We start from the raw sequence: 12,891 nt of genomic DNA, 5'->3' as shown, positions 1-12,891 counted from the left end.
AATTATGACTCCATGGATTAAAATCAAACCATGAGATGCATTAAAGCTGCAGTCGGTAACTTTTGGGGCTCGCGTATGGCGGGAGAACATTGTAGCAGGAGCTACTTCTCTCCAGTATAAACAAAATCCACCGCTCCCGGGTCTTCTGGTCCAATCAACTCAGGGCTGTGCCACAGTGTTGTTTTGTGTTGAAAATGTAAAAATATATATAATGAGTGAGTACATCATGAATCTTTTTCCAAACCGTGTTTTTGTCTTATCCTGAATCACTACGGTACACCTATAATAAGTGTTTATATTTGGACTATTTTAGTCTGGTTGGGGTCGGCAACGCTGCAGAGTAGCACAATACCATCTAAACACACAAAAGAAGCAAACACAAAAAAGTACTTCCACCTGTTCTTCCACCTGACGCGAGCCCCAAAAGTTACAGAGTGCAGCTTTAAGACTTCTACCCTTAATTTATTTTGGTACCTATGATAAAAATACATAGATACTGGCGATAGAAAATGAAATAAAAATACCTGAAGGCATATTTATTTGCACACCTTGTTTAACATGCAATATTCTCTCCCAGGTAAACAGCCTAAGGATGGAAAGAAGCCGGAGCCATGCAAACCCATCCTGAAAGTGGAGTACAAAACTACCAGGGCAGGGTAAGGTGTCAGTGGAAGCTGAACTCAGGGTCACATTCTTGAAGCAAACAGAGCATGATGCATCACACATGTTGCATTGCAAGACACTGTCTGGCACAGGTGATCCAGTTTTATGGTTTTAAGGAGATGACATGATGTTTTTCAGAAGACTGACATAAAATATAAAGCTAATATCGCAATACAATTTCTCAGGGTTGCATTCAGGAAGCAAACAGAGCATGATGCATTGGTTTGAGACTTGTGCAACCTCGCATTGCGAGAGACTGTCTGGCATAGATGCTTCTGTTTTATGGGTTTTACAGGGATGACATGATGTTTTTCAGAAGACCTACATAGATACAGCTAATATGACAATATTTTTTTTGTATGGGTTTTAATCATTTTCTTCATTCCACTCTTTCTGAATGAAGCTTCCGGCTCGGCTTCTCTTTGCATCTTGGAAAAATGAGATTTGTTCATTTGTTTTGTTAAGGACCCATTCATGATACTGTGTGGAGGTTTGTCATATGATACAGTGGGTAGGCGACCCTGTCTGACTGTGATGCATGGGAAAAGCACTGCAGTGCTGGAGATGGACTACCCCATAGTGGATTTCCTTACGCTGTGTGAAACCCCATATCCAAACGGCAAGTCACTGCCCCACCTATCGCTGGATTTGCTCCCATAACGTTTACTGTATAATTAACAGTGACTTTAAAAACAACAGAGCCAAAATACAATTAAAGAAAACAAAGCAGCATTGATTTACATTTTTTTAAAGTTATGTTCATATACAGTATATAATTTTTTTTGATTTTGTATTATTATTTATATTATTTAATGATTTAAATTTTTTTTGTAGTTAAAACTTTACAAATTAGAAATGGACTAAGATCTGTATGTTGGGCTGGGCGATATAATGGAAAAAAATATTTTAGACTCCTTTTAATCAGATGAATCATATATATGACGTGTTGATGTTATTTATTTATTTATTTATTTATTTATTTATTTATTTCTGTAGTTATATCTTGATGAATTAAAACTAGACAGTGTGCTCTACGCTGGGCAATGTAATGGGGGAAAAAGACTTTAGATTTCTTTTCTTTTAACAAACAATAATTTTTAGACCAGAAAGTTGTTGCAAAGTAGGTCATTTATGCAAGAACCAAAATAAAAATCTAGTTATGAAAAGCATTCATCAAAATAAAAAAATCACTAGATAAGTAAGAAAAATAAATGGTATTTTGTGAAAATGTCCCATTTAAGTGTTTAAAATAATTATTCCTTCTGTAACCCCACAGATTTCCAGGAGCCTTATGCGGTTGTTGTCCTGCTGGAGAAGGATTTGGTTCTCATTGACCTTGCACAAATTGGGTGGGTAAATGCCAAATGTGAAACAGGCTGTTTTTGCTTGTGCAGCTGTTTTATAAAAAGCTCTCTGTGCAGGTATCCGATCTTTGAGAATCCTTATCCTCTGTCCATCCACGAGTCTCCGGTGACCTGCTGCGAATATTTTGCGGACTGTCCAGCGGAAGTCATTCCTGCACTTTACTCAGAGGGCTCCCGACAGAAGAGACAAGGGTTCAGTAAGAAGGTAACGTTCTGCACTCCGCTGTTTAAGAAAATGTATAGTTCTAAAACGGCTGATCCAAATCTGTGTTTTTATGCAGGAATGGCCCATAAGTGGAGGTAACTGGGGCCAGGGAACACTAAGTTTCTCAGAGATGATCATCACTGGGTAAGCAATACTTCGCATACACGCTTTCTTTGCTGTACTGAAGCCTTTTCACGTTTAATATTTGGATTAGAGAGGGAAATAGTTTTGGTGTTAGAAGTAAAAATGATTTTCGGTTTGGAGCCAGGCTGTTATTGTTTTCTTCTGTTTTGTTCTTGAAACAACAGGCATGCTGATGGATCGATCAAGTTTTGGGATGCCTCAGCATGTGAGTTTCTGTCTCAGAAAACATACTTTTATGTTTTATGTCAGAAGTACAATCTACAGCATTATTTTGAGTTGGAAAAATAGTAATAATCAGATAAATATGTTGGTCAGTTTGATTTTGCTTTCAGGTACCAATAAGAGTAAAGCACTCTCAGCTGCATTTAAGACATTTTTACAGATTTTGCAGATTTCTCTGTACTTTAAATCAGAAAATGGAGTTGAAGTTTGCAGGTTCCATCTGCAAATAAAAAACATTTAGCAACAGCTATTGAAGATAATGAATATGATCTTTTGTATCTGTCAGTAATGCTGCAGGTTTTGTATAAGCTGAAAACAGCGAAGGTGTTTGAGAAGCCCCGCAGTAAAGAGGAGAAATCCAGCACTGAAATTGTGGATGAAGATCCGTTCGCCATCCAGATTCTGTCCTGGTGTCCAGAGAGCCGTGTGCTCTGTGTGGCTGGAGTCTCAGCTCATGTCATAGTGTACAGGTTCAGCAAACAGGAAGTCACCACTGAAGTTGTTCAGGTCTGACCTATTTAAATACAGATTGTATATATGTGTAGTTGAAAAATGAACAAGGTATTAGTTTTAAATGGTTCTGCTATATGACAAATGCTTAATATTAATATGAGGTTGCAAAAAACTGCATGGTGATTATAATGCAATTAGAAAAATGTTGTTTAAAGCCGTTTTAGATGGAGTTTAGTATGCACACTGCAGGATATTTCGTTGAACATTAAGTTGTTTTGACACATGTTTTCCAACAGTTAGACTTCCAAATGCTGCTTCCACACAAATGAGTAAAGCTCTCACTTATTTATATTTATTAATGTTAAAAACCTTGTTTTTTAATGAGGAGGTGTCACACCGCAGGACTGAATAAATGAACATGGAAGTAGCTCCACATAAATATTTCAAATGGAATTAATTGCTGGTAAAACTGTTCTTTATACTTAAGAGCCTGGAAGAAATCTTCCTTTTGGGGTCCTGATTAGCAATATTATATAATAGTAGGGCTCCCCAAGAGATCTCTCAATTAGAAATGAATGTTGTGAGTCACTTTACAAGAGAAATCTGTGTATAAAAACATAATATTGTGTTTATATTTGATAACTGTTGATAACAGTGTCACCATATGCAGTTCAACTTAATGTTCCTCCTATATATTTCCTTTAATGCCAGGTATTCCTTTGTTAGTCCTTCTGTTTCTTAATTTTGAGTTTTCTTAATTTTTTCTTTTTCCAGAATTTAAACTTTTTTTTTTTTTTTTTTGGCTGTGAAGTTCATGGAAATCTGTATCTCCAGCTATGGGCATATGGATCTGTGAACTTGCATATGTTTGTATAGAGTTAATGACAGTTGTCTTGTGTCTGTAGCTCCTGGAGGTGCGTATGCAGTGTGAGCTGAATGAAGTGGAGTCTCCCGAGTGCGGAGGTGAGCAGGCGTCGGCTGTGTCCACCCCAGGAACCTCATCCAGCCCTCAGACCAGCCTGCCTCAGTCCCACCCTTCCAGCAGCAGCAACAACTCATCTGACGGCCTGCGAGATAACGTGCCCTGTCTCAAGTACAGTCTGTTTTCAGATTTACTCACCTCTAATTCAGACTTTGATCACTTCACATGTTAATGAAATGGTCTTTTCCTGTGTAAGTTCACAGGTTTGGGCCATAAATTTGGCCATGTGGACTAGATTTTTGCTTAAATGTCTGGCTGTTTGACCCACATGATTTGGTCAGTGCTTATAATAGCATGTAGTTAATTGGGTCCCGTGTCTTACTTGGCCAGGGTCAGGAGTTCTCCTCTCAAACAGTCTCCGGGTTACCAGGTGGAGCTGCTCATTCAGCTGGTGTGGGTCAGCGGGGAGCCACCACAACAGATCACCAGCCTTACCGTCAACTCTGCATATGGCCTGTAAGTCCACGAAACGACAGCACAAGCTACTGATGTTTTTACCGAGCAATTAAAAACACTTCCTTTCCACAACAGCTGTTCATTATCTTTCAAACAAGTTTTATTTGTCATGATTTATATTGTTAAAACCTAGCAGCCATGCTTGAATAATTGTTCTTTATTACAATAATTAAGATTTTGAACTACTCAAACACTATTGAAATGCATGAATGTAATTAGCCACAATATGCTCTTATATCTGATTACCATAAACTCATCTGTTGCTGAATTTAAAGTTTAATATTTTCAGGTAGCAGGTTTAAGGGTGGAGTTTAATATCTGGTGTGTCCTGGAGCCTTGAATAGAAATAGTGATTAAATCAATGCTGTGCAAATGTTGTAAAGCAAACTGTCAAAGCTAAGAAAAAGCAGTTTACTTTTTAGTTGTAGATGCTTAAGGGCATTTTTTATTTATAGGCAATTTTATTTTCAATTAAATGTTGACATAAAACCCATACTTTAACCGCTGGCAGATATATTACGCAGCAAAAACTGTTTTCAACATTGCTAATAATAATGTTTCTTGAGCAGCAAATCAGCATATTAGAATGATTTCTGAAGGATCATGTGACACTGAAGGCTGGAGTAATGATGCTGAAAATTCAGCTTTGCATCACTGGAATAAATACAAATTTCAAATATATTACAACAGAAAACTTATTTTAAATCGTAATACTATTTAAAAATATTACTGTTTTTACTGTATTTTTGATTGAATAAATGCAGCCTTGGTGAGCAAAAAAAAATCTTTAATGATTCCAAACCTTAATTTAATAAATCTTCATGATTCCAAAATTTTGACCGGTTTCTGTTTTACAGAGTTGCTTTTGGCAGTGGTAACGGACTTGCAGTGGTTGATTACCTTCAGAAAACTCTCCTTGTGAACGTGAGCAACGCTGAGCTGTATGGCTCAACAGATCCTCACCACAGACAACCACACTCACCCCGCAAAACCAGACAGCCCTCGGCAGGTGAACAGACAACAAAGAGAAAGCTTCGTCTTCTTACTAATAATCATAACCTCTGCATGTTGTCAGTCTGTGTTTCTGTCTGATAAAGTAAAGCACACACTCATCATGAGCAGTGTCAGTCTATGGACCGTGATGCTCCTGCATCCTTCAAACTGCAGGTGGTCATCTCTGGACGAGGAGCCATCTGCAGCGATCTTAGAAAATCATCTGATCCATATGCTCCAAAAGGGCTGCTGGTGTTTGTTCTTTTCTGTCCCATATCTTTGCTTGTTCTTTTTGTTGTTCACTCATCTGAGTTTCAGTCTTTGAAATACACAGATGCCAACAGACTGAATTTAAGGCCATGTGACATTATTGTTAGTGATGCACTGATACAAAAAAATCTGACCAATACCAATTTTTAGTGGTGTTTGAAAAGGCAGTTTATTCATAATTTTTATTTAAATTTTAATGTACAGTAAACAATATTTAAACTGCTAATGCTTTGCATTGCTATGCATTTAATGTCAATTATTCTTTATTATTTTTAGACCTCACTTGATAATTGAAAATAATCAAGCAGAACAAATGTCCAAACTGTCCTGAATTCAGTCTGTGGACTCTCTGTCAGTACAAAGGCCTTCGAGCTGTTCATTTGATTTGTGTCATTGTTTTGTCTCACCCTTTCAATATTCGTCTCTCTCTGTGGTTTCGTAAAGACACTCTGCATAAGAAGTCTTGCATGTCCGGCCTCTCTAACTTTTATTCTGAATCTGTGAAAAAGCTTCGTTCTTCTTACCTCAGTAAGTCACATGGCACTCATCAAAGGTCTTTTCCTTCTCTTTTTGTCTGTCTGCATTCTTCTTTTTCTCTTTGTTTAACACTATACTCTATTTTTGTGTTGACGTATTTAAGTGTTATGTGATGTTCATTGTGTAAAATCAGGCTGGCTGTTCGGTTTAGACTTGTTTGTTTTCAACAGGTCTTTGTGATGGTAATGATGCATCAGCCACACCAGAGGAGAGATGCAAATCACCAACTTCAGGTAAAGATGTCCTCATTCTTTCTGCATTGTAAGATTTTATTGATAAAAAAACAAAACATATTGAGAGCGTGGATTGATGGTAGTTTTCCGATGAGTTGATTGACAGACCCTGAAAGGAACAGTTCACCCAAACATGAAGCTTTTGTCATAATTTACTCACTCTTGTGTTGTTCCACACATGTATTGAAGGAGGCAGAACAGAAATGTTTGTTTTTCATGAATCACCACCCACTTTCATTTTATACTGCCAAGCACCAAAAATGGAAAATATAATATGCATCTGTATTTCAAGTATTCTGAATCTATACATTAACTGAGATTAACAGACCAGACCTCCTATCTCATTATGGTTGTGGTCACATGACATGTGAGAGCCACTGACATCAAACCATATATATATATTAGAGGTCGACCGATTGATCGGCCGGCCGATTAATCAGTGGATTTTTGAAATTTTTTCATTAATCCTCATTGGCCGATTGTGCTGCAGATTTGGCCGATTTATAGGCAGGCGTACGGCGGGCAGCTAAGCATTGTTGTGGTGCTCCCTCTGAGGCTGCGTGAGAGATGGAGCAGCTCACACTCTGCAGCAGCGGCTTGTTCACACACAGCTTCAGCTAATGGCAGGGCAACACAGCCCATTTCGAAAGCGTAATTATGCTTTACCCTACTAGAATTGATGCCGGAAAGTAATCATATTCATACTGTAAGTGCAACAAGTCATTTGCATGTGAAATGTATTATTACTCTAAATTGGGCTACTACTACTATTACTATCTTGTACCCGGCAATAATAATTTGCTCAAACTCACTTTTATGAGATGAATGAAAAAAAGAAAAAAAAATCGGCCAAAAAATCGGCATCATATATCGGCCATCAGCTGCCCTGATTTCTAAATATCGGCATCGGCCAGTGAAAAACCCATATCGGTCGACCTCTAATATATATATGTATATATTAGGTTTTTAACATAAAATGCAAAGCAACATGTTGCCGAGCCAAAATAAATGTCTAGCCACTTGTTTAACAAAGGAGAATAAAACAGTATTAGAACAACATGAGGATGAGTTCATGATGACATGTTCATTTTGTGTGGAATGTGCTTTTAAGGTGCAATATGTCATTTCTGCAGCACTAAACTGAACTTAAAGACTCATGTCGGCATGGTTTGAACAAACTGGTAGTCCCGCCAAACTAATGCAATTCCATTGGTGATGCAGAAAAGACACACTGCAACTTATAGACAGACATACTGATAAACACTGCAATGCCAAAGCATTGGACGTGAAGCTCTATTATAGTTAAAAATTCTATAGCACAGCAAAAAGTTAAAACAATTCTGCAAGTGTCATCAGAATCCCAGTCAGGTGTGCTGACTAAGTACATTTCATTTACAAGGAATTTGACTTTGATATGCAGATAGTTGCCAAAAGTTACATAAGAATCCATGGGCTGTATAACATTATTATGCAGACTGTGTTGTTGATATAGGCTCCGGTTCACCGTGCAATTCTGATGAAGACAGCAAACAAACGTTCATTGACAAGGGTATGGTACATTGTAAACACACCTTTTAGAAACAAGGCTTTTTTGAACTAGGAAAGCTTTTATTTTCTTTGACTGGTTCCATTTAACACATTTTTCAGTGAAGTCCAAAAGCAGGAGGATATCCAAGACTGTTGCCAATGACTTTGGTACTGTATAATGTTCATATTACAGCAGTCAAGGTCTCTCCGTTTCTGTGCTAAATGGGCTCTTGTGCACTAACCAAATGAACTAACCAAACAAATTAAAATGGGTTCGCTTAAGTGTCTAGTAGAGCTGAGCTAGAGCTTTTGGAGTCTGTTGCTTGGTGGTTGAGTGTGCCAATAAATGGTGGACCAGTAAAAACTTATTTGAGAGCCGTATTTATCACTGTTAAAGTGAATGATTAATAATTGCATGTTACTCTATAAATATTTTTTTCCTGAAATGGATTGTAAACTGCACATGATGTTTTTTAAGACTAAAACTGGTTTATTCTCATCATTTCAAAATCTCCTGTAGGAGTGCTTTTTTCTAACCTTTTTTTTTCAACAGGCTTTTACTCTGCTCTGGTGCGTTTCAAGGGTAAAAAATACACAGGATGATGAAAATTATGTCAGACATTGAACATATTTTTGATTTGGACCATGTTTTTACACAGATCTCTATTGAACATCTGAAATCATAGACAGGGCAATCACACCCACACTTTTAGAAGAGAAATGAGGCTCTTGGTGTTCTGACTCTTGATCGGTGCTGGTTTCATTGCCACTAATCTCAATGCATTTTTCCAGGCATGATCGAGTTGCTTCTGATTGTAACATACTAGATGATCAAACATCTCATTTTAAGGCTGCTGATGGGCTTATGGCTGCTCTTTGGCTTCATTCTACATCATGTTCCTCCAGCTGATCAATTTTGTCTCAACCTGCTTATTTCTCTGTTTAACCGGTCGATTAATACTTATTTAACTTCTTTAGTAACCATGATTTCCCAGATGAATGGCTTTGATTATGTGTTCAGAACAATGTTTTCTTTTTTCCAGCTAAGATATCCCGGAAAATTAACATGATTGCTGATCATAAAGATGGTAAGAGTTTGTTCTCTCACTTTAGTTTCTAGGAGTAGCTGTGACACTTTTGCAGGGGATGAATTTCTTCCATGCTGACATAAACTAGGCCTTACTTTAATCGGTCTACATACAGTAGATTATCAGCAAAAAGTCTGGTTCAGTTTGCATCTTATTCTGGTCTTAAACTGCACACTTAAACAGTAAAGGTCTAAAAAAAAAACAAGAGTCACCATTGGGTTTGTTTTTATGTGGCAGTTGAATAAATTTAAAATGATAGACACTGCGATAATAAATGCAATGATTTTGCATGCAGCAAATAACTTTAAATCCTACATGCTTCCAGGATATTATGCACTAGCTTCTAGCTTCATGTGCTATAGACCTATAATGTACAGGTCTATAAAGATTCTAGACTTGCATGCAAGAATGGAAAAATGAACAGATGTTTTAAGGTGCAATGTATGTACTCTACACTGTTGTGCATGTAGAAAGGAGGTTACAGCGTCACTGCTCTCTCCCTGGTAAGAAACAGCAGAGTTCAGTGAAGGAAATGAAGAAGCAGCGCACAGTGTCTTTCCGTGAGACCTCATTCTGTGACCTCAGTGAGTGGTCTTATTTTAGGCTGACCTGACCTGGTCTGGTTCATACTAACTCTCACTGGAGCCTGCTGTGTGGGCTTTGCCTGTTGTCTTGAATGATGCCGTCCAATGTCGGTTTTGGTGAAACTGAAACATTCCCTCAGCTTTTCTTTCTCCGTAGTCTGATTTTAAACAGATTCAAGTATGATATTATTAGTGCAATACAGAAACGTTACACAAAACCCAAAAAAATGTTCATCATCCCAAAATACACACATACATATAAAACACATCAATTTTTTATTTTTTTTTATTTTTTTAAGTTTACTAACACATTTCAGACATTTTATCTCACAAACAAAAAAAGCTTGGGTCATATTTCACCCCAAAATATTTTTTTTGATTTTTTGGTTTTATGCAGTCTTTATTAGAGCCCGACTGATATGAGTTTTTTGGGGGCCGATACCGATATAAGGGAGTAAGAAGACAGATACCGATATATCGGCCGATATTCTTTATGTGTAGGCTATATTACTGTATAGTCAAAAGTTTGGACACACTTCCCATCCGTGTGTCCAAATTTTTGATTGGTACTTTATATATAATAAAAAAAATATCCTAAATAAACAAAAAAAATATACATAAACACATTTTTGCAATGATAACTCAAATGTGGTGATCAAACACTCATAATGATGTGACAAACATAGGCCTATGTACTGCCAAACGAACATGGGCAGGTTTATGCATGAAGCACAGCTTTTCCAAATGTAAACATCTAGAATGAATAAATAATAATAATTAATAATTATTTTTTCCCCACAAACTCTATCTTGTGCATTTTCTGGTAATCCAATGAGCATGCAGAACATTCTTATTTTAAATCATATTTTTGCAGTTTAATATTCACAAAGTCTATATAAACGTACTGACATATTTATTCATCTAAAATAAGACAATTTCCATGAGATTCTGCATTATACAGTAAATTATGTTTTTATGACTGGATTATGTGATTCCATCCATGTTTTCTGCATCACAGAAATCATAGGGCCCTACTAATGTAGTAAACATATGATAAGCTCATTGTGAGAGTAAAAGACGGGGACATTGTTGTTTATTTACTTCAGCATTGAGTCTCTCCAACTAGGTGACGACGTAGCGTTAAATCACCATTCAACAGACTCAAGCCACCACCACACTGCCGTCTATTGGACTGCAGAAAGATACTAACTTTTTCATCTGCTACGTACTGACTGTACTGACAAACTATGCTGACACCATGTCTGTGCCACAACAGAACACGACAAAACGACCGTCATAAATAGAACAAGGCATCAGTTTACTGCATCCAGTGTAGACAACATCACTGATTATGATGGGTTCTATTCTACACTGGACGTGAGCGGCGCGACAAAATACAATAGAATTCTACAATAAAAACACCAGCATTGACTATGTGCTCGCTATCAGCTCCGGTGGCCATAACACAGGCTTTAATGTGCCGCAGACACGTGACGTGATGCACAGATCAGCTCTATTCTCTAACGTCACTGAATTTGCTGTTAAAAATTAACCATCCATTCATCGTATTATCATGCAAAACTAAGCATTAGAATCATTGTAATGTGATGATCAAATAGGTGCGGGTGGGTGGTGGGCAGATTATTTGAAGCAGCGGACTCGGGTGAAGTGTGAGCTCATCCACGCAGTGACAGTGACCTGGATCACCAGTAGCAAACAATGGAGCACAGACAAACTAAGTAATTACACCATTCAGAAGTATTTAATCTGCATTATATGTTCTATAAAATATATATATATATATATATATATATCGGAGGCATATTCGACAGACAGGCTCATGTTGGACGATAATATCGGTTAAACGATATATCGGTCGGGCTTTAGTCTTTATGCAGAAAATAGTTGATTATTTTTTCTTTTGATTTTGGAGTGAAACATGAGCCAGACATGTTTTTATCAGTTTTGGTGAGACTCATCTTTGCATTGCTTTTAGAATGTGCATTTATACTAAATTTAGTGTTATAGGCTTGCCAGAAAGATATCTGAATGGATTTGGGTCTCTGAGAGTGAAAATAAAACAGTATAACAATGTTCTGTTATTAGTGATTGCAAGTTTTGTTCCTATTGAATGGAAATGTTATGGTGATTTCATGGCAAGGTTTTGTGTGCAGTTGCTGTATGTCTTACACACTACACTGAAACATAAAGTTTGTATTAATGCTATTTATTTACTAAGAATATATCATCAGAATATTAACTGCTTAATGGTTATTAAGCTATTTTTGTCCTTTGATTTCAGGTGTCCTGAGGTGGCTCAGACTTGATTTGAAAAAAGTCATACTAATTTTCCTCTTATTGTTGTGTTTTTGTCCATGATGGGTCACCGTGTCCTCAGACGCCAGGGATAACTCGTTCAGCCGCTCACGCAGCTCCAGTGTGGCCAGCATTGACAGAGAGTCACGTGAGGTCATTTCCTCCTTCTATTTTTGTGACTGGCTGTCCAAGAAGAGTGAGACTGTGGCAGTGCCCAGCTTGTGGGTGGGCACCTCATTGGGTAGCATGCTGGCCATCGCCCTAACTGTGCCCTCCACACCAGAGCAGAGGATGCAACAGCCTGTGGGCGTCTCTTTCTGTGGTAAGACTTGCTTTACATCTGTAAAGCAAAATTTTGGTATATTACATAAAAAAACAAACAAAGTGGAAATGCTAATACATGTAAAATCTTAAAATGTGCATTAAAACATATGTGCTTAATGGAAGCAGACTATTTTTTTCAGATAAGGAGGCATGCACATAAACTACAATGGAAACACATTCAGCGAATACATTTCTAGATGTGCAACAAAAAACTCATGTGGCTTTGCCTCAGTAGATCATGTGATTAGATAACTGGTCTAAAGGTGCGGTCACACTGTTGTCAATAGTTTAGCGATGTATGAAGCACAAGTCAGACAAAAGTCACTTTCAAACTAAACTCAGTGAGTCAACATTTGTGTGATCAACTTGAATGTACCAAAATCTGCATGAGGAAATTTTCGTCTCAGCACTAAACTTCCAGTCGCATGGATTCTTGTTGAAATTAGTAAGTTTCCCAGGAAGTGATGATTTTGTTCTCTTGAACATAAGATGGAAGCAGTGCTTTATTCACAATGTTTTATGCAGTATTG

General features: G+C 37.4%; 1 protein-coding gene across 5 annotated transcripts in view; it reads left to right on the top strand.

The window, feature by feature from the left end:
* stxbp5b (syntaxin binding protein 5b (tomosyn)) overlaps positions 1 to 12,891 on the top strand; it is a 35,754-nt gene that overhangs the window by 18,909 nt on the left and 3,954 nt on the right. For 2 of the 5 annotated variants that reach the window (XM_042773534.1, XM_042773537.1), the window contains exons 9-23: positions 578 to 656; positions 1,128 to 1,282; positions 1,940 to 2,012; positions 2,085 to 2,232; positions 2,309 to 2,376; positions 2,541 to 2,581; positions 2,885 to 3,105; positions 3,957 to 4,144; positions 4,364 to 4,489; positions 5,347 to 5,498; positions 6,460 to 6,522; positions 8,015 to 8,071; positions 8,170 to 8,217; positions 9,093 to 9,137; positions 12,120 to 12,359. In XM_042773534.1, the coding sequence (XP_042629468.1) occupies positions 578 to 656; positions 1,128 to 1,282; positions 1,940 to 2,012; positions 2,085 to 2,232; positions 2,309 to 2,376; positions 2,541 to 2,581; positions 2,885 to 3,105; positions 3,957 to 4,144; positions 4,364 to 4,489; positions 5,347 to 5,498; positions 6,460 to 6,522; positions 8,015 to 8,071; positions 8,170 to 8,217; positions 9,093 to 9,137; positions 12,120 to 12,359 (1,704 nt within the window). Of the gene's footprint in view, positions 1 to 577; positions 657 to 1,127; positions 1,283 to 1,939; positions 2,013 to 2,084; positions 2,233 to 2,308; positions 2,377 to 2,540; positions 2,582 to 2,884; positions 3,106 to 3,956; positions 4,145 to 4,363; positions 4,490 to 5,346; positions 5,499 to 6,196; positions 6,281 to 6,459; positions 6,523 to 8,014; positions 8,072 to 8,169; positions 8,218 to 9,092; positions 9,138 to 12,119; positions 12,360 to 12,891 lie in introns of all 5 variants that reach the window. The other 3 variants (XM_042773538.1, XM_042773535.1, XM_042773536.1) reach the window with 3 other exon arrangements.

The sequence above is a fragment of the Cyprinus carpio genome, chromosome A17 (assembly GCF_018340385.1).
Source record: "Cyprinus carpio isolate SPL01 chromosome A17, ASM1834038v1, whole genome shotgun sequence".
NCBI lineage: Eukaryota > Metazoa > Chordata > Actinopteri > Cypriniformes > Cyprinidae > Cyprinus > Cyprinus carpio.
Note: the sequence above shows the minus strand (reverse complement) of the source record. Positions and strands in the feature narration are given on the sequence as shown.